Below are 21,633 nucleotides of genomic sequence, written 5' to 3'. Positions count from 1 at the left end.
ACAACACTTAATTCCGCCTATGCTGCATGAGCAGAGTTCATAGCCCAGTCATAAATCAAGTGCATTTCTCCGACCGCAAGTATAAAAGTGAGAACTGGCCCCGAAACTAGCAATCTGGTAAGCCATCATTCTTCATTGCTCTTGGCCCCCTTTTCGTCTTGAACAATCTCCGTGTCGCACGCCATTCACCGTCCACAATGCCTCTGACGCTTCATCACCTGGGCCTCTCCCAATCCGAGCGCGTCATCTGGCTCGCCGAAGAACTCGGCATCGACTACAAATATGTTTTTCACAAGCGCGACCCCATCTTTGCCCCGCAATCAATCAAGGACCTCCATCCCGCTGGCACAGCCCCGGTAATGGAAGATGACCCATCTCCCGCTACCAACTCCAAGGTCGTGCTGGCTGAATCGGGTGCAATTATTGACTACATCATCGCCGTCCACGGGAATGGGCGCCTGGCACTCACACCAAAGGACGGTGCCGACTACCCTCATTTTCTGGAATGGTATCATTTTGCCAATGGGAGTCTCCAGCCAACTCTATTCCGAGTCATGATGGCTCGAGGCTCAGATCCGAACTCTCCGATTGTCGCGCGCACAATGGACAAGTGGCAGCAGCATCTCGCTATGCTTGATGCCCGGTTAGCTGAGACGGGGGCCTACCTTGCTGGAAAGAATCTCACAGCTGCGGATATCATCATCTTTTTCACCTTGACGACCATGCGGGGCTTTTGTCCTCTGGAATTTGATGCGGGGGAGCATAAGCATCTCCTTGCTTACTTGAAGCGTGTTGGGGAGCGCCCGGCGTACCAGAAGGCGATGAAGATTTGTGAAGGCGATGATTTCAAGCCGTTGCTGGGCCCCAAGGCTGAGACGTTCGACATTTTGAAGAAGCTGTAAGCTCATCGTCGCCTTCTTTCATCCATAATGACCTTTCTTTTCGCAGAGGTGGCTCAGCAGGCGGCAAGAAAAACAAAGGGGCAAAAATGTAGATTCTAGCCATTGAATCCAAGCTGAATATGTAATGATCTAGTCATTTGGAAGTGAAAGTTACTCTCGATAAAATCGTATCTCGATGCCGTGGTTTATGACCGACCGATGCGTAGCCGCAATATATATCTCTCGATATCGACCAGATATCAATAATTCCCCCAAACAAACAAATCGACGACATATTTCAGTAACTGTTATTATTAGAGTGAATTATAGTCCCAGATAGACAACATTGCCGACTATGTCCGTACACGGTAGGAGTTGTTTGACGGACCGGCATTGTTGATAAGGCGGAGAGCGGCCGAGGCCACCTCTCCAACTTCCGTCGACAGCTTCAACTCTGGCCACACCTCAGCACGCGCCGGCTCAAAACAGTAGGTTACCACATCGGCCGTTTTGGTTTTCTCTTGAAAGCTGCTTCATTCAACTTCCGGCCACTCACTAACTATCTGTCCTTCCCCAGGGCATCTCCATCTCCGACGCCGCAATCGCCAGTCCCGACCAGACCACCCACCATGCTCTCATTCCTCGGCACCAGTGCCACCAATATCCGCCAGCAGGTCGGCCAAGCATTAAATTTTGCGCTCGTTCTTTCCACAGCCTTCATGTTATGGAAATCCCTGTCCGTATTCTCCGCATCGAGCTCCCCGATCGTGGTCGTGTTGTCCGGGTCGATGGAGCCCGCGTTCCAACGTGGAGATCTTCTCTTTTTGTGGAATCGGAGTCCGCGGGCGGATATTGGGGAGATTGTTGTCTATAACGTGCGAGGTAAGCGCGCAAAACTCCCCCAGTATAGCACATATCTGATGTCCCCAAACAGGCAAGGACATTCCCATTGTGCACCGCGTCGTGCGAACTCTGCCTGAGGTTGAGGGCAGTAGTGTGAAGAAAGTCAAGGAGATTACTGATTCGGCTCCCAATTCGCATATGCTCCTCACCAAGGTACTTGCTCCCCCGAACCCTCTGTTCTGGGCCTTCAATGCTGACCACATCCTTGCTTCTAGGGCGACAATAATCCGTCAGACGACACCGAGCTCGTAAGTCCCACTATTTGCCCATCATTTGATTCTTCCTTCTCATCTTTTCGCAACAGTATGCGCGTGGCCAGGACTACCTCAACCGGGAAGAGGATCTCGTCGGGAGCGTTCGCGGCTATATTCCTTCGGTTGGATACGTTACTATCATGCTCTCTGAACATCCCTGGCTGAAGACGGTGCTCCTGGGGATTATGGGGCTGATGGTGATGCTTCAGCGGGAATGATGACCAGGTCGATAGCTACCTAGAATGTAATGGGAGGGCCCCAATAAGAAGGAGTTGTTCTCAAGTTGCCTATCTAGGACGGAGTAAACAGTGATGCCTGAGGCCACCACTGACGTACCCCACTGCCGGCCGCTTTCAAGCTTCCTCGCTCTGTCATGCCTGGTTGCTGTTGGTCATATTCTTCGCTTTCTTTACAAACATCTTGGATCTTCGCTTCTCTGCATCGTTCTTCACTTTCCTCCCTATTACCTTCATCCATCTCGCGCCCCTCGGAGTTGGCACACTCCGCACCCACGATGGGTAGCCAGAAGCGCATAGCCAAGGTATGCACCTAGTTATACCTCTAGCCTCTGCGGCTCTGACCTGTGTCCTCAATTATCTAACACCTTATTTTCCCTACAGGAGCTAGGCGAACTCGTCCAGTCCCCTCCAGATGGAATCACCGTCGAATTGGCCGATGAGTCAAACCTGTATGACTGGAAAGTTCACATGGAAGGACCAGAAGGATCTCCGTTTGAAGTACGCCTCTTATCGACTCCTCAATACTGTGTCTTGCCCAGAGAAACCTCTTCTTTCCCCGCGCTCAACCCGGATACCCCGCTCTGAGCCCAGAATGATCGCGTGCCCTGCTTGGAAGCAGAGCACGGAGATGGAAAGAGCATACCTCGCTTTCACTGAGATCAAATAAGCTGACCTGGACTCTCACCATGCAGAAAGGCAGATTCCTTATCAAGCTCACCCTCCCCACCGGATACCCCTTCAAGCCACCAAGCGTCTCCTTCGCCACGAAAATCTACCACCCGAATGTGACCAACGATGACAAAGGGAGCATGTGTCTAGGCATGCTCCGTCCAGACGAATGGAAGCCCAGCTCCAAGATTTCCGCCGTTCTAGAATTCGCGCGACAGCTGCTCGCAGAGCCGATGCCGGACGATGCGGTCGAGGGGAGGATTGCAGAGCAATATAAGAATGATCGGAAGCGGTACGAGGAGATTGCGCGCGACTGGACAAGGAAACATGCCACGTGAAAGTAGGGTGGATATGTTCTGGCGCCTTTATGTTTCTCACCGAACCAGGTTATGGATGGTGGTTTGGCTTGCGTCTCTTCTGGTTTTCGGCACCTATCTGCTATAAGGAGGGTCTTGTCATTTAGGGTGTTGAAGAGCTGAGGGTTGGTATCACATTGAGTTATTTGATCTTCATGGCGTTAATGATATAAACTGAATAATTCCTCCAGGGTTGTACAGAGCGCGGAATTTACGCCGCCATCTCTTCCCCGCATTCCCCCAGCCCTAGGACAATGTAAACAGTCTGCCTCGGGAATGGCACAGAAGATATAAGAATGAGTTGTCTCGACCGTGCGAATTGTAGACTATTCAAGAAATCTGCTGCAATGGCCATCATCTCCGACACACTAACCCTACTCACCCACCATCTACCCGGCATCCTCCTCCTCGCGGTCATCTTCCACCTAACGCGCAACTACCTGACTCCAGGCGCATCCGCCGTCCCAGGCCCATTCTTAGCAAAACTATCGCATATATGGCGTTTCATAGACGTGGCAAATGGCCGCGCGGAGAGAACATTGTACAAACTACACCAGAAACACGGCGACTATGTCCGTCTAGGCCCGAACGTGATCAGCATACGGGATCTGGATACGCTGAAGACGATTTATGGCATTAACCAGGGCTACAACAAAGTGAGCAGACACGTTTCTTTTTCCTGGTTAGCCATTCACTAACGGAATTTGGTTCTAGACGAATTTCTATCGTGTGCAGCAGCAGATGGCAAAGGGTAGACCCACGCCCACGCTGTTCACGACAACGGATGAGGATTTCCATGCTGCCATCAAGAAGCCTATCTCTGCAGCTTACTCGATGAGTACGTTGACGGAGTTTGAGCCGTTCGTTGATAAGACCATCCATACTTTCTTTGCTCAGTTGGATGAGTTTGTGGCGAGGAAGAAAGTGTGCGATATTGCTAGCTGGCTGCAATACTGTATGTCCTTGATGATATCTTTGGAGATTTTAACTGATGCTTACCTGACAGATGCATTCGATGTCATCGGCGAGTTAACTTTCGGCAAGCCGCTCGGGTTCCTGGAACGGGGTGGTGATGTGGACGGAATAATTGCTGCCCTGGAAAAGATGTTGAACTACTCTGGAAAGGTAAGCTACTTTTACTGTTTAACATGTCATTTAATCTACTAAACTATGCAGATCGGTCAAATACCATGGCTAGACTACGTTTTCATCAAGAACCCTCTTCGACAATTTATCAAAGGCGGGTCAACAGGTGCCGTGGCACGCTTTGCACGCACTCAACTGGACGAGCGTCTCCGACAGACAGAAGGAACCGATGACAAACCGGCACCTCCGTCTCATAGAGACTTCCTAGCTCGCTTCTTAGAAGCGAAGAAGACCCATCCGGATATCGTCAGCGATAACCAAGTCTTCTCGTACACGATCAGCAACGTGAATGCTGGCTCTGATACAACAGCCATCTCGCTTCGTGCTGTTCTCTACTACACTCTAAAAAGTACCCGAGTTACCGCGAAGCTAAATCAAGAACTCACAGATGCATATAGAGAGAAACGGATCTCGCTGCCCGTATCTTGGAAACAGAGCCAGGAGCAACTGCCTTACTTAGATGCAGTCATCAAGGAAGCACTGCGCCTCCATCCCGCCGTCGGCTTGCTGCTTGAGCGCATCGTTCCAGCAGGCGGACTCCAACTTTGTCATGGTGGACCCTATCTACCCGCGGGCACAATTGTCGGCGCAAATCCGTGGATTATCCATCGGTCCTCGGTGTTTGGAGATGACGTGGACGCATTCATCCCTGAACGGTGGCTACAGAAGAATGACGAGACTGAGACGGACTTTCATGCTCGCAAGCAGCAGATGTTAAGGGCGACCTTCACGTTTGGGGCTGGGCCGAGGACTTGTATTGGGAAGAACATTAGCTTGCTGGAGATTTATAAGTTGATCCCGTCGATGTATCTCAGGTACAAGGTTAGTTTTGTTTTTCTTTGTGGAATTAGATGAGCTGATGATTGATATAATCTGCAGATTGAGCTCAAGGACCCTGGTCTTGAGTGGGAGACTGTAAATGCTTGGTTTGTGCGGCAGAAGAATATGGATGTCAGGCTGGTGAGGAGAGATATAGGACAAGTTTGATCAGGGGCTTGATACTACAGGGGATTGCGAAAAGAGTGTCCCATGATACCCAAGATGAATACTTGGGGCGGCATTGAGTGCCTAGTGAGCACAACTTGAACATTAATGGTACTACTGCTGCTACTACTGCCGAATATGGTGCCACTGTAGCCGCCGTGTTGTCGGCTATAGGCATGTTGAGAGCGTAACGCAGAGTGTGATTTTTTGAGTATTGATATTCAATACAAGAAGCATCATCACTCTCAAATACCGACTGCATGAATATTTCCATACGCAACCAGCCATTGATTAAGCACCGTGTCCGGGGCTGGGTGGCACAGCACCGGTGTCCCAAACGGTCATGTTAGATCCCAAAACGAACTCCAGACGCCCACCATTTGCAATATCACCATGAGTTAGCCAGCTCTTGTTCCACGTTTTGCCATTGACTTTCAGACTCTGTACATAGAAGCCATCGTCTGCGAGGTTCTCCGCAGTGATTCTGAGGGTCTTGCCATTTTCACCCACGGGGAAAGAAATGTCCTCAAACCATGGTGACAAAATCAGATAGACGGGCTGGGAGACAACCGGGTATAAGCCGAGCATCTGCCAGAGCATCCACGAATCCATAGCTCCTGCATCGGAATTTCCGGGCAGCCCTTTGTCACCGGTGGCGTAGTTTTCATTGATGTTAACGCGGGACTGGTTGACTGACTTGTACTGTTTTCCAGGAAGATAGTTATAGATAAACGGCGTGAAGAAGCTGGGCTCGTTTCCCGGGTTAAACAATGTTGTCCCTGAGGCGACGCCGACGCCCAGGTCCGTCGTACGCAGACCAGGCACAAACATAAGATCTAAGCGCTTCTCTGTCGCCATGTTACCGCCCATGAGACTAACTAGAGACTTGATGTCCTGTGGGATAGACCAGGTATACTCTGAATTGAGGTCAGGATCAGATCGATGCATGTTTTTGGAGATTAAAATCTTACCCCATGGAAGGCCTTCCATTGTATAAGAATCGTCCTGAGGCGAGATGGTAATTAGGGATCCGTTTGCAGCTCGCGGTCCAAGGAAGCCAGAAATATTATATTCGTTCATTGCCGGGTTCCAGAGCTTTTTCCAGTACCTATGTGCCCAAGATCGAGTTAGCCAACATGGGCTTCTCATGAGAGACAGCCTCAGGGGCAAAAATACAGGGGATGCAACTCACGCAGATCGTTTAAAATACTTTTCGTAGTCCTGCGGTGCCATGTCCTTGGCTACCTGACTGATGGCGAAGTCGTTCAGAGAGTAATCAACCGTACGACTGACGCTCAGAGAGAAGTTTGGCGTAATGTAGCTGTACTCTAACCAGTCTGGCAACGCGCAGCGGCCCTCCTTGTTTGCGCAAGTCGGATCATCGGGATCGTGGTTCGGTTTTGGAGTAACTTCAGCGTCCTTTTGCATAGCCGCGTAAGCATCACTCCAGTTAATCCCATACCTGGAGCTATTGAAGCCCTTAACCCACGCATCTGCCAACACTATGTCGGCGTTTGTACCGCCTTGAACCTTGCCGTTGTAGTTTCCGCTCCGGGCGTCTGGCATGTAGCCCTCGTGGCGCCAGGTGTCGACCAAGGAGCGGAGCATGTCCAGGGCGCGCTGAGTGTGTGCCAGCAAATACCAGCTGTTAAGACAGCGGAAGGTATCCCAGAGAGTATAGAAATCGTCATAGTATGGTTCGGAAGAGCTCCACTTGGGGTTCTCGCCAGTTCGGTCAGAGGGCATCTGGTGCATACGGTACAGCGCAGAGTAGAACATGGTGAGTCGCGTGTTGTTTGCCTTGTCAGCCTTATCATTGATGCTCATCTTGTCGAAGACCTCCTTGTTCCATTGTTCTTTGGTTGCCTCCACAGTGTCGTTCAAGGTCCATGATGGTATCTCCTCCTGAAACTTGCACGCCTTGTCAATGGAGATGAAGGATACCCCGAGCTTTGACTTGACAGTGTCGACATGGTTGGGGAATATAAAGTATGCACCAACTCGATTACCTTGGTCATCTCCAACCGGGCCACCCTGAACACCGTACTGGCCACCTAGAGTGACTTGGGTATCGGGTGACGGCGGAGAGGTAGGATCGTTCCATGGCCCTGTAAAGTACTCAAAGCTCGATGGGATCGAGTCAAAGTCATTGCAAAAGTATACTTGCATATCAGACCCTAAATAAGACCTCTTGTTAGTGCTTTGATCTCAGAATAAAAGGGAGGCAATGATTTCTAAGGACTATCCTACCTTCGCCATAAGCAACTCCGCCACCTCCCCACCCTCCACGCCAGACTCCCCAGCCAACAAATCTCTGGCCACCATTTTGGACAATCATCTGACCGTTACTGTAAGTTTGAGATTTTGGAAACTCGGCGTCAATGCCGGATGGTAAGTTATGAGACACGTCAGCCAGTACGATTCGGTCTCCATGGCTCGGATAGTTATATTGGAAAAAGCCAGCGTGTTGCGACGCAGATAGTTCGACATTTGCACCATTTGCCAGCTGTGAGGCGTAGTATCCGACTGAGGCTCTGTCGTGACCAACACGAGGCTGCATGTACGTGGTATTGTCAAGCACATTGACGCCGTCCAGGGTTGTCAGTGGCATGTGTCCCACGACGCCGTACTTGGAGCCACCGCCGACTCCGCACTCATGAAAACAGGTAAACGCGGTAACTATCAGCATGTAAGATTATACTCGTGACCGAAATACTCTGGCAAAGCTTAAGACATAGCATACCATTGCCATCTGGTGTGTACCCGGCAAAGGGATTAGAAGCCTGATCGGCTTCATTCGTGTCAGGGCCGATTTTCACCATGCCAAAAGGCACACTGACACCCGGAAACGTGTCTCCAGAGTTGGCTCCATTTCCAGTTGGTCCCTCAGTGCCAATAAAGGGGTCAACGTAGACAGTCACATCTTCCGCAGCAGCGGCTGCGGCTATTACGGAGGCGAGAACGCAGATAAACGCCAATTTTAGGAGGCCCATGACCCCTGCTGTGAGTAGACTAGGTTTGCGGCGTGTAGAGAGACCTAGCTTGTCTTGGTTCGTGTTCGTATACTTGCATTTTATAGTTAATCGAGGGGTGACGTGCCAGGCTTTATGTATCAGCAGGATACGGCAAGAGAATTCTAGAATTGGCAACTGGCTCCATCCGATCAAATGCCGATCAGTATTTATCATACTCAACCCGCGAGTACTTGTTCTATGTGGTGCTGACAGGGGGTGGGTAATTAACCGACGGACATATCACCATCGTGGAGCTGGGCCTGAAGGAGTTGACCCACAGACGATGCTGGGGTGCGCGAGTATGCATAGGATTGAGTTTGGGATATTGTGCTGGGGTAGACCGAGACTAGCGACACCCGTGTGAAGCTGGGAGCAGAATTCCGAAAACAATAGGGTATAAGATGCGCTGCAGATGCGAATTGTTCGGAGGCATCGACCTTCCGCCGCGTCCCAAGTTCTAACTGGTGTTTCGTTCCACGCTCGTTGGTTCCATTGGCAGCCGCTATGGGGGTTACGCATTATTGGAGAGAACGTATGGAGAACGAACGGAGGGAACTACCTCATTCGGGTGTTCTTCTGTCGGCTAATACCCCGCATTATGGTACCCGCCCTGTCCAGGAATAAAACACCCGACGGGAAAAATGGATATTTAATAAGAGGTAGTATCAGAGTGACGACGATCGGTACATATAGTTACCATTCTAATCCAGAAGAATGAATAGACTGCGACGTGAGTTTATTTTGTCCCACAAAGACCCTGAAAATTGCAAACAGCAATCTCCCAGCCATGAACATTTCAAACTCGCGTCTGCTGGCTCTGATAGCCATGAGCCTGGCCACAGTTGACGGGCTCAAGCTGTGGACACGGAAACCAGCCAATCCAAACGATATCCTGATGTCTGCTTATGTCGTCGGAAACGGAAAACAGGGAGGTTTGTGGCACCTGACAGTAAACTGTTTCAAGGACAGCTTCATGCGCTAGATGCTGAACTTATGATAGGTATGCCACTTGGCATTCCCGGTAATGACATCGTGAGCATCAACCACGACAGCCTATGGACAGGAGGCCCCTTTAGTAACACGGTATAATAATGCCCCAAGAGCTGCTGCCTATGACGTTAAGTGCTTCTGGTACTGATTCTTTGCCCATGACAGAGCTATCGAGGAGGTAATCCCACATCGTCTCTGGCGCACTTCCTTCCGGGGATTCAGTCCTGGATCTTTCAGAACGGCACCGGAAGTAAGTTTAAACTGTTTGATCCAGTATATTACAAATAACAAAGGTCTATGTGCTCAACGAACTAACATCTGCACAGACGAATCAGCACTGTATGGCAGCAGTAGTGATTACGGGTCGTATGAAACTTTTGGCAACCTCACGGTAGCGATTGCGGGCGTGGAGCAGTATTCCAACTACAAGAGAGTCCTTGACCTCGAGACAGCTGTCCATTCAACAGCTTTCACTGCCAATGGCGCCGATTACTCCACGCAAGTCGACTTCCTTGAAGACTGCTTAAATGCTCGTCTATCGCTAACGCCGAAAACAGGTATCAAATGTGCTCATACATCGACCAAGTCTGCATATATCATATCAGATCGACCAAAGTGCTTCCGGATGTGACGTTTGGCATGGTAGACACGGTTCGAACCAACCCAGTCTCCAACTCCAGCTGTTCCACAGATGGTGTTCACTTCAGCGGCCGAACTGAGGCAGATGCTGGGTTTGGTAACATTGGCATGAAGTTTGATGCTCAAGTTCAGGCCCTTGGCGCCCGCGAGCTGAACCCTCGATGCAATGAAGACGGTACGACCCTCATACCTGGCGGGTCAGCCAAAAGCGTAACGCTGCTTCTTGCAACTGGCACCGAGTATGATGCATCAAAAGGCGATGCCCTTAATAACTATTCCTTCCGCGGTCATCTTCCATACCCAGTCGTTATGAGAACCATATCCAAGGCATTAAAGAGGTCTTATTCGGATATGTTAAAGGACCATGTTGCCGACCACCAGAGCTGGATGAATCTGTTCCGTCTGGAACTGCCTGACCCAAGCAGCTCCGCAGACGTCGTACTTCGACGCTGCTATCTACTTATACCTGGGAGAAAGGCGACCCGTTTGTAGAGAATCTTGTCGTCGATTATGGCAAGTATATGTACATTGCATCATCTCGACCTGGATCCTTGCCGCCGAACCTACAGGGCACGTGGGCACCGGATCTATACCCAGCATGGAGCTCGGATTATCATATTGACATCAATGTCCAAATGTACGTTTTCGACTGTGCAAGTCTTACGATTATGACGATTGGAAACTTGCGAATTTACTGACTTGGGGGCACCTCTGACAGGAACAACTGGCATGCAGAGCAAATGGGGCTCGGAAACCTTACGGAGCCACTCTTTGACTATATGACCCAGACCCTAGTTCCCCGTGGGACCGAATCCGCTCGACTGTGGTATAATGCCAGTGGCTGGGTTGCCTTCTCGAACGTGAACACTTTCGGCCATACTGGGTGAGTTGATGAACTTTGTGTCTTTAGTTCAATATTTCGAAATGAAAGCCTGACGAAAACCAGCCAAGAGAACGATGCGGTCTGGTCGGACGCGCAACATGATGTGGCGTGGTTGAGTGAGTCTCACAAATTTTAAACGAGCTTTGATGACTTTTGACTGCTGTATTTTTGAATCAATCTCTAACCATCCGCAGTGGCATATGTCTGGGATCGATTTGACTACGGTCGAGATGTACACTGGTATCGTTCAGTCGGCTATCCTCTCATAAAAGCGGTCGCGGAGTTTTGGTTGGACATGCTCCTGGAAGACGGATACTTTAAAGATGGGACACTCGTTGCCAACCCGTGCAATTCTCCGGAGCAACCGCCTACTGTATGTCATACCCTGACCCCATTAGGTCAACCCTCGCGTTCCTGACAGCCAACAAACTCAAGACCTTTGGATGCTCACAATCTCAACAAGTCATTTGGGAACTATTTGATCATGTCTTGAAAGGATGGGAGGCATCCGGTGACACCGATGAATGCTTTCTCAGACGCGTCAAGGATGCCTACGAGAAAGTCTATCAAGGTGTCCGAGTTGGAAGTTGGGGCCAGATCCAGGGTCAGTTCCTCTGTCCGAGCTGCAATGTGACTCGCTAATGTTTCCCGTTAGAGTGGAAAATTGACATGGATGTCGAGAATAACACTCACCGACACCTCTCCCACTTGACAGGCTGGTATCCCGGGTATGTAATTGCGGGCTTGCATGGAAACAACAAGACCATCACCGATGCCGTCGCCACAAGCCTATATTCACGCGGGAACGGTACGATCGACTCCAATACCGGCTGGGAGAAAGCCTGGCGGTCTGCCTGCTGGGCTCGACTCGGCGTCGTCGACGAGGCATACTCGGAGTTCAAATACACCATTGACATGAACTTTGCCCCCAACGTGCTCTCAGTCTACGCTACTACTGATGGTTGGCCGTATACCCAGGTCCTACCGTTCCAGATTGACGCAAATTTCGGGTTAGCTGGTGCGGCACTGTCAATGCTCAGCTCTGATGTCGCCCAATGGAACAGTGATAAGAACATACAGCGTGTTATCCTAGGCCCATCAATTCCTCCACAGTGGGCAAGCGGCTCTGTCAAAGGGCTAAGGCTACGTGGGGGCGGGACAGTAGACTTTACTTGGGACGATGACGGGATGGTGTCCAAGGCAGAGCTCAGGTCAAGAGATCTCCCGATCCAGATAGTCAACAAGGCTGGGAAGTTACTGGCGAAAGTTTGAGAATATTTGATCACAAGACTAGTATGAAAAAATGCTACAAAGGGAATACAATGGACACCGAAGAAATAGGGTTACCAGCATGAAGCCATTCTTTGTTACCGCCTCAGTACGAACACTACTAAAGCTCCTGGCAATGTTCCTCCTTAGCATATCCGCATCTTTATCTGCCTGCGCACCCACAAACGATCCACCACTTGCCGTAGAGGCAGGCACGGTCCTGTAATCTCTCCATTGTTTGGCATAAATTATTTACATAAATTGCGTGGCGCTAAATTGTATGTGGTTCTTAACCCTAACTAAAAAACTATGAGCATATGCATCCATTATTTTATCTAGGGATGTCTGCAGCCGAGCACACCAGTGGCGCTCGGTCCTCAGGCTGGGTGTGATGGGTCAGATTGGGATGTGGTCGGGGGGAGCGTGCAAACAACCGGGGATGACTTAGGGGCCCTGATCGATGTGGATCTTTCCGCCCTGCGCGTCGGGCCGGACAGGCGCAGCCCAACCGAGTTTGCACGGAAGCTGGGGAAGGGATATCTCACATTGTGGTGTCTGCCAGACATGTTGTAGGGGTGTCACTGGCTAAATAAAATACAGACTAAACCAATAAACAAATAAATTGAAATATAGAAGGAACGGAGAACACGGAGAACCCTAACTCCCTACGTCATGTGCGGTCACGCGTCCATCATTAGTTCGTTCGCCCTTTATTTTTCTCTCTCCAACCCCCCCCCCAACCCCAATTCATTTCCGGGCAGGCTCCGGCAGTCAATCCTTCTTCTGGTCCGCAGTTTTTCGCTCCTTATTTCTGGTCTGGACACACCCACTCTCCCTTTTATCTCGACGTACCGGTACGCGCCGCCTTGTTTTTGTCTTCTTCGCCCGAGTCTGCTTCACCTGGACTCTCCAACCACACGCCTCGCCAACGAGAACTCCATAACCAATGTCCAGCGGGAACTGCGTGATACGTCGTGGCCATGGTCACAGAAAATGGCAACCCTCGATTCCCGCCTCCTGCAACTTCCGATCTCCGCGGACGGCGCAGGGTCCCTCATCCGCCGCGATTGGATTCTCTCAAAATCGACCCCTACCCTTCACGCCCTGCTAGATCAGTTCCGCGGTCGACCCCGAGCTCTCCTCGCGCGCGTTCTCCCCTCCCGCGCGCGCCACACTCCGCTTTTGACGACCATCGCGGCCCTCCATTGCCATCCCAGGGTCCCTCGCTGGGTACGAGGGACGACTGGAAGGCTGGACGGAGACAGTCTCCTGCTCGCTCCTCTCACTACTCGACAACACCAGACTCCCAACCACCAAGATGGTTTCCTCCGCGAGAGGATAGCGTCCGCAAAGGTCCACTGCCCCGGGGCGGACTTCGTATCTGTATGTCGGCGCCTCGCCTGAACGACAGAGAGCCCAAGGGATGTGCCTCTCCTGATTATCCTCCACAAGACATAGGCCCGTATGGTCTGCCGCTACCACGATTTCCGTCCGGTGGGCCTGCGGCCGAAGACGGTCCTAGGTCGAGCTTCAATTCGGCCGTGACATCGCGATCGAGCATTGAACAGGCCAGCGGGACGGAGCGTAGCAGCGTCCTGACCAAAAGCAGCTCTATTACAGATCTTTCACCCGACACTCCTGACCCGCCCTATGGCACGGATGAGGGCATGAGTGTTGAGGATGCGATTTCAATGTATCTGGATGGGTTCAGCGATGTGACCGAAGAACCTTCTTCGCCAAAATCTCATGTCGGAAGCAAGGCTCCATCGCTGTCGCCTCCACCCTCGCAGGATTCCGGTCCCGAAGCAGAGCATCTACCGGAGCTGACATCCTTGGATGATATTCAACCGATATCCCCGTTGCCGGAACCTATAGAGCCAATACCTACCGTCCAAGAGCCAGCGGTCCCAGACCCAATAGCCACAGATACCCCAGCTTCAGACCCGACATTGTCAGAGCCTGCAGTGGAACCTGTTGTACAAGAGCAAACAGTACCACAGTCCAACTTGGCCGAACCACCTTTGTCAGAATCTCCGACTACACACCAAAGACAACCGTCAACGAAAGTGTTTATCCCAGGCCCGGTGCCTCCTCCATTGCTTCCTGAGAGTGCAACTCGGGATAGCCATGGTTTCCGGAAAGCGACACAATACGTGACCCTGGAGCAGTATGAGTCTTGGAAAGGGCCTTACTCCCAATATGTGACACAGAGAAGGCTGAAATGGCAGGGTCTCTTTGAGGATCACGGGCTTCCTAATGTGGATCCGTCGAATTTCCCGCCCGCATCCGCCAAAGTGAAGCGCCTTGTGCGCAAAGGCATACCATCCGAGTTCCGAGGCGCGGCGTGGTTCTGGTATGCTGGTGGGTATGACCATATGAACCGAAACCCATGGCTTTACGACCAACTTGTACGGCGAGCCATGGAATCTCCGAATAATGACGATAAAGAACACATTGAGCGTGACCTCCATCGAACCTTCCCCGACAATCTCCATTTCAAACCCGAGACTGTGAACCAAGCCGAGCATTCGGGCAGCAGTAACCCGCAATATGACACTGTGAAGACGGAAACACAGATGATCCTGTCTCTCCGCCGGGTTCTGTATGCCTTTTCGCTTCATAACCCCAAGATCGGGTACACGCAGTCGCTTAATTTTATCACCGGGATGCTCCTGCTCTTTCTTCCGGAGGAAAAAGCCTTTTGGATGCTTCACATCATCACCTCGGTATATCTCCCTGGTACGCATGAGATTAGCTTGGAGGGGGCGAATATCGACCTTTGGGTTCTCATGTCGCTGCTCAGAGATTCCACGCCAAACATATACTCCAAGATCGCCAGTATGTCAGAATATACATCTAGTCGAAGCAGACCACCTGCGCTCACAGTGCATTCTCGCCTACCGGACATCACCCTCGGACTGACCAACTGGCTGATGTCGGTGTTCATTGGGACTCTCCCTCTGGAGACTACATTGCGAGTATGGGATATATTTTTTTACGAAGGCTCAAAGACATTCTTTCGTGTGTCGCTGGCTCTTTTCAAGGCGTGCGAGCGGGACATTCTCGCCGTGTCCGACCCGATGGAGGTTTTCCAGGTGGTGCAGACCGTCCCGAAGAAGCTCCTGGATGCTAACGCCCTCTTGGATGACTGTTTCTTGCGACGGCACCGTGTCGGGCAAGGTCGAATCGAGGAGCTGAGAGCCTCGCGACGGACGGCCGTGCGCCAGGAGAAGTTGCGCCGGTCGGTGGCCTTCAGCAAGGGCCAGATCAAGCCTGCTACAGACGACTTCCCGACGAGGATGCGGGCCCCGATCCTGGGTCAACACCGCGTTGTTGATTCTTGGCGCCAGTTGAAGCAGCGCGTCCCGAAGGGTGGACAGCGTTGATTGAATACCCGGTTTTTTCTTTCCTTTTCATCATTTGCATACCCTTTTCTGCATAGCGATATCTATTTGGTTTTCGTTTGCCATGTTCCCTTCTGTTCTCTCCACCTCTAATGTTAATTCCCAGCCCCTCGGAATTGGGACATCCCTTGCATTTTTTGGCGTCTTGTTGGCCGGGAGAAGAAAAAGCAGGGCTAGAATATTGCATTGTTGCACATGTGTTTTTGTACATAGACCCAACATCGAATCGGATGATCCGCAGTTAATTACGATCTTTTATTGCCGGGAACTCATCCGAGCCACGAGCCATGGATCCAAACCCCAGATTGAGCTCTCCGTCGCGCCTGCCCGATTTGCATGACGCCATGAGGGCGCGTCATGGATTTCTGCCCGCATGCGGAAAGCGCACGACCGGCCTCCTTGCGTCTGCAACATCCCGATTTTTTCCTTGTCCGCGGAGAAAATTCCTTACTCTTCTTACTGCGTCTCGTGGGAATTTACAAACACTATGAGCGGACAGGCGGCAAGTTACTACAACGCGAACGAGGGCTTCGCTGAGGAGCCCCAGAATGGTCTACCGGCCTCTTCCAAAAAGGCCGACGGGGTCAACAATGATTACCAAAATGGCAATCAGCCGTCAGGCGAGCCCAAGCCGCCGCCTTACTCCCAGGACCAGCATCCCCAGGAACCGCCGCCGCCGTACACCGAGTTCGACGAGGCTTTCAAGATCGAACGGCCCAAGTATAACGACATATGGGCTGGCTTGCTGGTCAGTGAACTCCGCCGTAACATCAAGTCAAAGCTAATAGAGACTCCAGTTGATTGCCGTGTTTCTCGGATATGTCGCAGTCTCCGGCTTGACTATTCACAAGTACGCGACCTATAAAGGGTTCAGCGGAGGCGGCATCTACGACTCGTCCAACGATTTCTCACTCAACACCAACACCCTAGTGCTTTTCATCTTTGTTCTGTGCGTCGCACTCGTCTTCTCGTGGGCATATTTCACGGCCGCGCGCTACTTCACCAAGACTTTCATCTGGGCGACAGGCATTCTGAATATTGTTTTCGCGCTGGCCACGGGCATCTACTACATTGCGAAAAAGCAGTATGGAGGTGGAATAGTGTTTCTTCTCTTTGGCGTCTTCGCGATCATCTGTTTCATCAGCTGGATCCCGCGCATCCCCTTCACGGCGTTCATGATGCAGACTACCATGGATGTTGCGCGCGGTTACGGGCATGTGTTTCTGGTTAGTGCCTTGGGCGGCATCGTCACTGTCGCCTTTTCAGCTTGGTTTTCTGTCACGCTAGTCGCCATATACGTTGCCTACGAGCCAGATTCGACGGGGACCAATCCGGCCTGTGCAAACGGCGGCTGCAGCAGGGCCAAGGTCATCGGTCTGATCGTGTATGTGACCTTTGCCATGTACTGGTTCAGCGAGTGGGTCAAGAACACCGTGCACACGACCATTGCGGGCGTATACGGCTCGTGGTATTTCTTCAGCAATTCCCCCGGCGGTATGCCCAGGGGATCGACTCGGGGCGCTTTCCGCCGTGCGACGACCTACTCCTTCGGCAGTATCAGTTTCGGTAGTCTGATCATCGCGATCATCCAGATGCTTCGCCAGGCGTGCTCTGTTGCGCAGCGCCAGCAAGCCGCGCAGGGGAATATGATCGGCAGCATCTTCATTTGGATCTTGGGCTGTGTGATTTCGTTGCTTGACTGGCTCGTCACGCTGTTTAACCGTTACGCCTTCTGCCATATCGCGCTATACGGCAAAGCCTATATCCCCGCCGCCAAGGATACTTGGACCATGATGCGCGATCGTGGAATCGATGCTCTGGTTCAGGATTGTCTGATGGGCCCCGTGCTGACTATGGGCTCTACGTTCGTCGCCTATGTCTGTGCTTTGCTGTCCTATCTGTATCTGCAGTTCACCAAGCCTTCCTACAACGCCAATGGCGATTACACTCCTGTCATCATGGCATTCGCATTCCTCATTGGCTTGCAAGTCTGTCAGGTGTTTATGACTCCCATCGGCAGTGGTGTTGAGACCATCTTCGTGGCAATGGGCTGGGATCCCCAGGTTATGATCAATGATCACCCAGATATCTATTACAAGCTGGTGGAACTGTATCCGCGAGTGCAGGAGGCGATTCATGCTTGAGTGGGCTCGAGTTGAGGTATTACTATTCGCTTACTGATGTTCATACACGATAACTACTCAGCTTAGCGATTATTAACGGTAAGCCACCAAGGCAATATCAATATCATAAGAACAGACATATTTCATTGGTCATTAATAGCACATCCTAAACTTTAAAATAGACTAACTGAAGCAAAACCAAGTACACCAATATAAACTCCCAAAAAAAGAAAGAAAAGACCCAATCAAGGTAGACACACTTCAACAGAGGAAACCCCCAGTCCAAGATTGAATCTAGAACTCGAAGCGTTTACATCCTACAGAGCAACCATGAGAGCCATAACGGCCGCCACACCCAGAGCGGCAACACCACCATGCACCGCCGAGCCAGCAGGAGCAGCGCCCTCGAAGGCATTGAAGCGGCTAGCGCTCGCGCCGCTGGGAGTGGGAGTGGCAGACTGGGAGCCATAGGGCATAGAAGACGAGGACATCATGCCCATGGACGAAGACGGGATCGACTCGCTGCTCCTCGCGGGGACGTCGATGGGGATCTGCGAGACGCCCGGCATCATTGCCTCCTGGGTAGACGTGCATCCGCACTGCGTCTCGGTGACGGTCACCACACGCACTTCGGCGGAGGCTTCGGGTGCGAAGGCGCGCTTGTGGTTGGCGGGTTCCATGGGCTTGCTAGCGTGGCGGGCGCCGGTTTCCATCTCGTTGCTGCTGCACAGCGATCCCGAGAGGTCATCAAAGGCTTATCTTGTTAGTAGGTCCTTCCTTGGTTGCATTCATGCTGCAAAAGAGCGTGCTTACTGATTCCTGTGCCGCTGCAGGCCTCCGCAGCGCCATTGCCCACGTTCTTCCAGGCGTCCTTGTTGGCGCAGAAGCAGTCCACGCTACTCAGGCCAGAGCAGCTCGAGAAGTGAGGCAGGTTCGCGCTGTTGAGAAGGGCTTCCTATTGGAAAATGTTAGACACAATTTAATAGCTCGTATAAGGAGAATGTTCTTACCGCGCAATCCGTGTAGTCAGCGGTTAACTTAGCGGCGGCGCCAGCAACGAGGAAAGCAGCGACGAAAGAACGCATCTTGCTTGATTGGATGATGGGTTTGTTTTGGGAATATAGAGAAGGACAGAGAGAGGAGCGAGGTATGAGATGGGGTAGAGGTAGAGAGAGGTAAGGAAAACAGCCAGCGCGGGCTTGGACTCGACCACAGCTTTTATGTATTGGCATGCCACTCACCGGAAATGAACAAAATAAACATCCAATCCCTTGGTGACGTGCACATTCTAGTGCCACCCTGTTTCGCGGTTCTATGAATTTCTGCTGGCATGGTCGGATAATCCGGCGCCCGACACATGTACACTGAACGGAAACATGCAATGCTCCCCTCTCGTTTCTACCGGTACATCCCCTGGCGATCGACGGGGAATGGAAATGGAATGTGCCAGTTGCCATGTACATACATACGCGGTTCGTGTCTGGACCTTATCCCTGGCTGGGTAATTTCCGAGGAATGCTTCGTGCCAGGAGACGGACATTCAGGGGGTACACGTACAGTTGTTTAAATTCTTATTTAGATCTTCTTGTTGCATTTGTTGAATGAAGCGTTTTTTGAAGCTGGAGCCTGTTGTCATACAGTTGTAGTTAACCAAATGTCAAGTCAGGGCTACCGATAGTGGGTCCACGGGCCCACATACCCCCGCCCCCACCAAGCGCGCTGCTGTTTGGGGCGAGTATTTTGTATGATGGGACTTCCACAGCTCCTCGATAGCTCCTCGATAGTCCTTGGATTGCGGAGGCTTATGTATGGCAGGACACTAGGGGCTTGTCATCACTTTGTATGAGTAGGGCTACTAGCTCCTTGAACTCTAGAGAGTTGCGGAACTTCAACTATGGCAAGATGGTTCAAGCCATAGTAACACTTAGTATGGCGCGCGATTGCTATAGCTTTTTAGAAGCCAGCGAGCTGCAGAAGCACTATTACATCCGAAACATATATAGTAAGGTTTTTCCGACAGTGCAAATGTGATTGGGATTTGGGTTCCTACATTTGTCACAAAACAATCCCATACAAAATATGTTTTTCGCACAACACTTGGAGGATATATATTTTCCAAAATGCACCAAAAACATATATGCAATTGCAAGTTCATATCTGTGTACCATAGGTCTATGCAAACGTAAAAGGTATATACATCTCCGAAGAAACGCAAAAAACAAATCATTACACACACATTGTCCATCCGTACGGAAAGGTTACCGAGAATATTCATTTGGCAACTCCGAGACCTCAGCCCGAGCATCCATCTCCTGAGGAATAATCGGCCGCATGTTATTACCCTCGACTTCAGTGACGGGAGGAGAATTGCTGCTGCCGTCGACCTCAGAGAGGTCAGACCGGTGCCACGTGGTGTGGCGCCCATCGATTTCGGAGGGACTGAGCATCTTTCCACTCCCTCCTTGAGAAAAGGGTGTGTAGGCCGGTGCTACTTCGTTTTCCTGTGTCATTGCGCGTCTACTTTCGTCACTCGAAACAGCAGCAGCGGCAGCGGCAGCTTGATGCTTCTTCCTTCTCATTAGGAAGAACATAAACAGAGCGGCGCCGATACCTGCAACGCCAACCACACTGCCCACCACGGCGCCGGCAATAGCACCGCCGGAGACTGATGAGCTGTCGGAGACGGATGAGCCGCCGGTGACGGATGAGCCGCCAGGGGCTGATGAGCCGCCGGTGGAGTTGGTGCTGTTGTTAGCCGCGGCTAAGGTAGAGGTTGGGCTCGCCGCTGCAGTGGAAGACAGAGGCTGTTTCCCAGCGCCTGTTTGATGTTTGTTTATAAAGGCATCTCCGACTGTGCTGACGGGGATAATCTTTAGGAGTTCTGTTGAGGAGCTCGAAGCGGAACCAGATCCGACCGCAGCAAGTCCTGTCGCCCACGTGGACACCCAGATAAAAGTGTTGGTACTCGTGCATTGGAAGTCGGTGGCTCCGAGGTCGGGGTATGTCCATGTCACGCACCCCGGAGCCGTAGCTTCAGTGCAGAGTTGGACGAAGCCGTTATCCCAGTACGACATGAGACTTGGCGTCGAGGAGATCTGGTCGGCGTTGTAGCAGGTACTTCGAAAGTGGCAGGCGGATGAGCCACCATCCTTCAGACAGCAGGCGACCATGCCGTTGTAAGTGGCATCGGGAGTGTGGAAAACGCAGTTGTAACGGGGGTTGCAGTAGATTCCTCCGTCTATTGGTTCAGGTCAGAAAAACAAAAACTGATTGAAACTAATCACCGAGTACATTGGAACGAACCTAGTTCGCCGGACTGGAAACCGCAGTAATCGGAGCCCATAACCGATGTGGAGTATGAAATACCGGCGCTCAGGGTGAATGCTTGCTGCCGCGGGAGTAAAGGCCCGTCTGTGGGAGCTGGAGGCTGTTGCCCCCCTCGACGGTCAAAATCATATACGGGCGTTGCTCGAGGCTTCTCGAAGGCGATTGCCTGAGCCGCCGGCACAAGCGCAAGAGCTGCATAGCAGGCAGCGGCCCACAAGTTGGCCATAGTTGTTTGACTGAGATGCTGACAGGAAGAGAGTCAGGTTGCGAGGCCCATACGGGCGAGGGCAAGGTCCGTACAATATTATAATAAGCGAGAGGACAGGGGGCTAACGCGACTCAGCTGTCGAAGTGAGCCTCGTGAGTCTCATAGTTTAGCGCTATTCTCGGACCATTCAGATGTTTTTCTCCACTGAGGGGCTCAGCCTTTCCGGCGCTACAGGTAGAGAACGACTTCACTTAGCGGCCGCTTGGGCCAGCCCTAATTGCCTCCACTAGGACCCTCCGTGTAGCTGAGACGGCAGCGCGAAGACCTAAAGGGGTATAGGGTTT

General features: G+C 51.6%; 11 protein-coding genes across 11 annotated transcripts; 7 read left to right on the top strand and 4 right to left on the bottom strand.

Moving 5' to 3' along the window:
- Window positions 1-197: 197 nt before the first annotated feature.
- PFLUO_LOCUS1730 (uncharacterized protein) lies at window positions 198-902 on the top strand (the record flags this gene model as incomplete). The annotated part of the gene is made up of 1 exon (XM_073778797.1): window positions 198-902. The coding sequence occupies one exon, from the start codon at window positions 198-200 to the stop codon at window positions 900-902; it is 705 nt and encodes a 234-aa protein (XP_073635816.1).
- A 608-nt stretch (window positions 903-1,510) lies between these two features.
- Window positions 1,511-2,256, top strand: PFLUO_LOCUS1729 (Signal peptidase complex catalytic subunit; the record flags this gene model as incomplete). Its single annotated transcript, XM_073778796.1, has 4 exons — window positions 1,511-1,763; window positions 1,816-1,937; window positions 2,000-2,032; window positions 2,089-2,256. The coding sequence occupies 4 exons, from the start codon at window positions 1,511-1,513 to the stop codon at window positions 2,254-2,256; spliced, it is 576 nt and encodes a 191-aa protein (XP_073635815.1).
- Window positions 2,257-2,552: 296 nt separating this feature from the next.
- On the top strand, window positions 2,553-3,284 carry PFLUO_LOCUS1728 (uncharacterized protein; the record flags this gene model as incomplete). The annotated part of the gene is made up of 3 exons (XM_073778795.1): window positions 2,553-2,579; window positions 2,659-2,775; window positions 2,970-3,284. The coding sequence occupies 3 exons, from the start codon at window positions 2,553-2,555 to the stop codon at window positions 3,282-3,284; spliced, it is 459 nt and encodes a 152-aa protein (XP_073635814.1).
- A 365-nt stretch (window positions 3,285-3,649) lies between these two features.
- On the top strand, window positions 3,650-5,435 carry PFLUO_LOCUS1727 (uncharacterized protein; the record flags this gene model as incomplete). Its single annotated transcript, XM_073778794.1, has 5 exons — window positions 3,650-3,958; window positions 4,017-4,257; window positions 4,309-4,427; window positions 4,479-5,270; window positions 5,328-5,435. 5 exons carry the CDS (start codon window positions 3,650-3,652, stop codon window positions 5,433-5,435), a joined length of 1,569 nt encoding a protein of 522 aa, XP_073635813.1.
- A 288-nt stretch (window positions 5,436-5,723) lies between these two features.
- On the bottom strand, window positions 5,724-6,422 carry PFLUO_LOCUS1726 (uncharacterized protein; the record flags this gene model as incomplete). Its single annotated transcript, XM_073778793.1, has 2 exons — window positions 5,724-6,349; window positions 6,404-6,422. 2 exons carry the CDS (start codon window positions 6,420-6,422, stop codon window positions 5,724-5,726), a joined length of 645 nt encoding a protein of 214 aa, XP_073635812.1.
- A 198-nt stretch (window positions 6,423-6,620) lies between these two features.
- On the bottom strand, window positions 6,621-8,425 carry PFLUO_LOCUS1725 (uncharacterized protein; the record flags this gene model as incomplete). Its single annotated transcript, XM_073778792.1, has 3 exons — window positions 6,621-7,609; window positions 7,683-8,111; window positions 8,176-8,425. 3 exons carry the CDS (start codon window positions 8,423-8,425, stop codon window positions 6,621-6,623), a joined length of 1,668 nt encoding a protein of 555 aa, XP_073635811.1.
- An 808-nt stretch (window positions 8,426-9,233) lies between these two features.
- PFLUO_LOCUS1724 (uncharacterized protein) lies at window positions 9,234-12,230 on the top strand (the record flags this gene model as incomplete). Its single annotated transcript, XM_073778791.1, has 11 exons — window positions 9,234-9,378; window positions 9,447-9,529; window positions 9,602-9,686; window positions 9,763-9,993; window positions 10,053-10,513; window positions 10,549-10,712; window positions 10,794-10,958; window positions 11,022-11,074; window positions 11,153-11,331; window positions 11,394-11,562; window positions 11,614-12,230. 11 exons carry the CDS (start codon window positions 9,234-9,236, stop codon window positions 12,228-12,230), a joined length of 2,352 nt encoding a protein of 783 aa, XP_073635810.1.
- Window positions 12,231-13,207: 977 nt separating this feature from the next.
- On the top strand, window positions 13,208-15,613 carry PFLUO_LOCUS1723 (uncharacterized protein; the record flags this gene model as incomplete). Its single annotated transcript, XM_073778790.1, has 1 exon — window positions 13,208-15,613. The coding sequence occupies one exon, from the start codon at window positions 13,208-13,210 to the stop codon at window positions 15,611-15,613; it is 2,406 nt and encodes an 801-aa protein (XP_073635809.1).
- Window positions 15,614-16,118: 505 nt separating this feature from the next.
- On the top strand, window positions 16,119-17,775 carry PFLUO_LOCUS1722 (pH nine-sensitive protein 1; the record flags this gene model as incomplete). Its single annotated transcript, XM_073778788.1, has 2 exons — window positions 16,119-16,379; window positions 16,429-17,775. 2 exons carry the CDS (start codon window positions 16,119-16,121, stop codon window positions 17,773-17,775), a joined length of 1,608 nt encoding a protein of 535 aa, XP_073635808.1.
- A 296-nt stretch (window positions 17,776-18,071) lies between these two features.
- Window positions 18,072-18,839, bottom strand: PFLUO_LOCUS1721 (uncharacterized protein; the record flags this gene model as incomplete). The annotated part of the gene is made up of 3 exons (XM_073778787.1): window positions 18,072-18,508; window positions 18,568-18,709; window positions 18,765-18,839. 3 exons carry the CDS (start codon window positions 18,837-18,839, stop codon window positions 18,072-18,074), a joined length of 654 nt encoding a protein of 217 aa, XP_073635807.1.
- Window positions 18,840-20,012: 1,173 nt separating this feature from the next.
- PFLUO_LOCUS1720 (uncharacterized protein) lies at window positions 20,013-21,307 on the bottom strand (the record flags this gene model as incomplete). Its single annotated transcript, XM_073778786.1, has 2 exons — window positions 20,013-20,992; window positions 21,058-21,307. 2 exons carry the CDS (start codon window positions 21,305-21,307, stop codon window positions 20,013-20,015), a joined length of 1,230 nt encoding a protein of 409 aa, XP_073635806.1.
- Between the last annotated feature and the right edge of the window lie 326 nt (window positions 21,308-21,633).

The sequence above is a fragment of the Penicillium psychrofluorescens genome, assembly GCF_964197705.1.
Source record: "Penicillium psychrofluorescens genome assembly, chromosome: 1".
NCBI classification, from domain to species: Eukaryota; Fungi; Ascomycota; class Eurotiomycetes; order Eurotiales; family Aspergillaceae; genus Penicillium; species Penicillium psychrofluorescens.
Note: the sequence above shows the minus strand (reverse complement) of the source record. Positions and strands in the feature narration are given on the sequence as shown.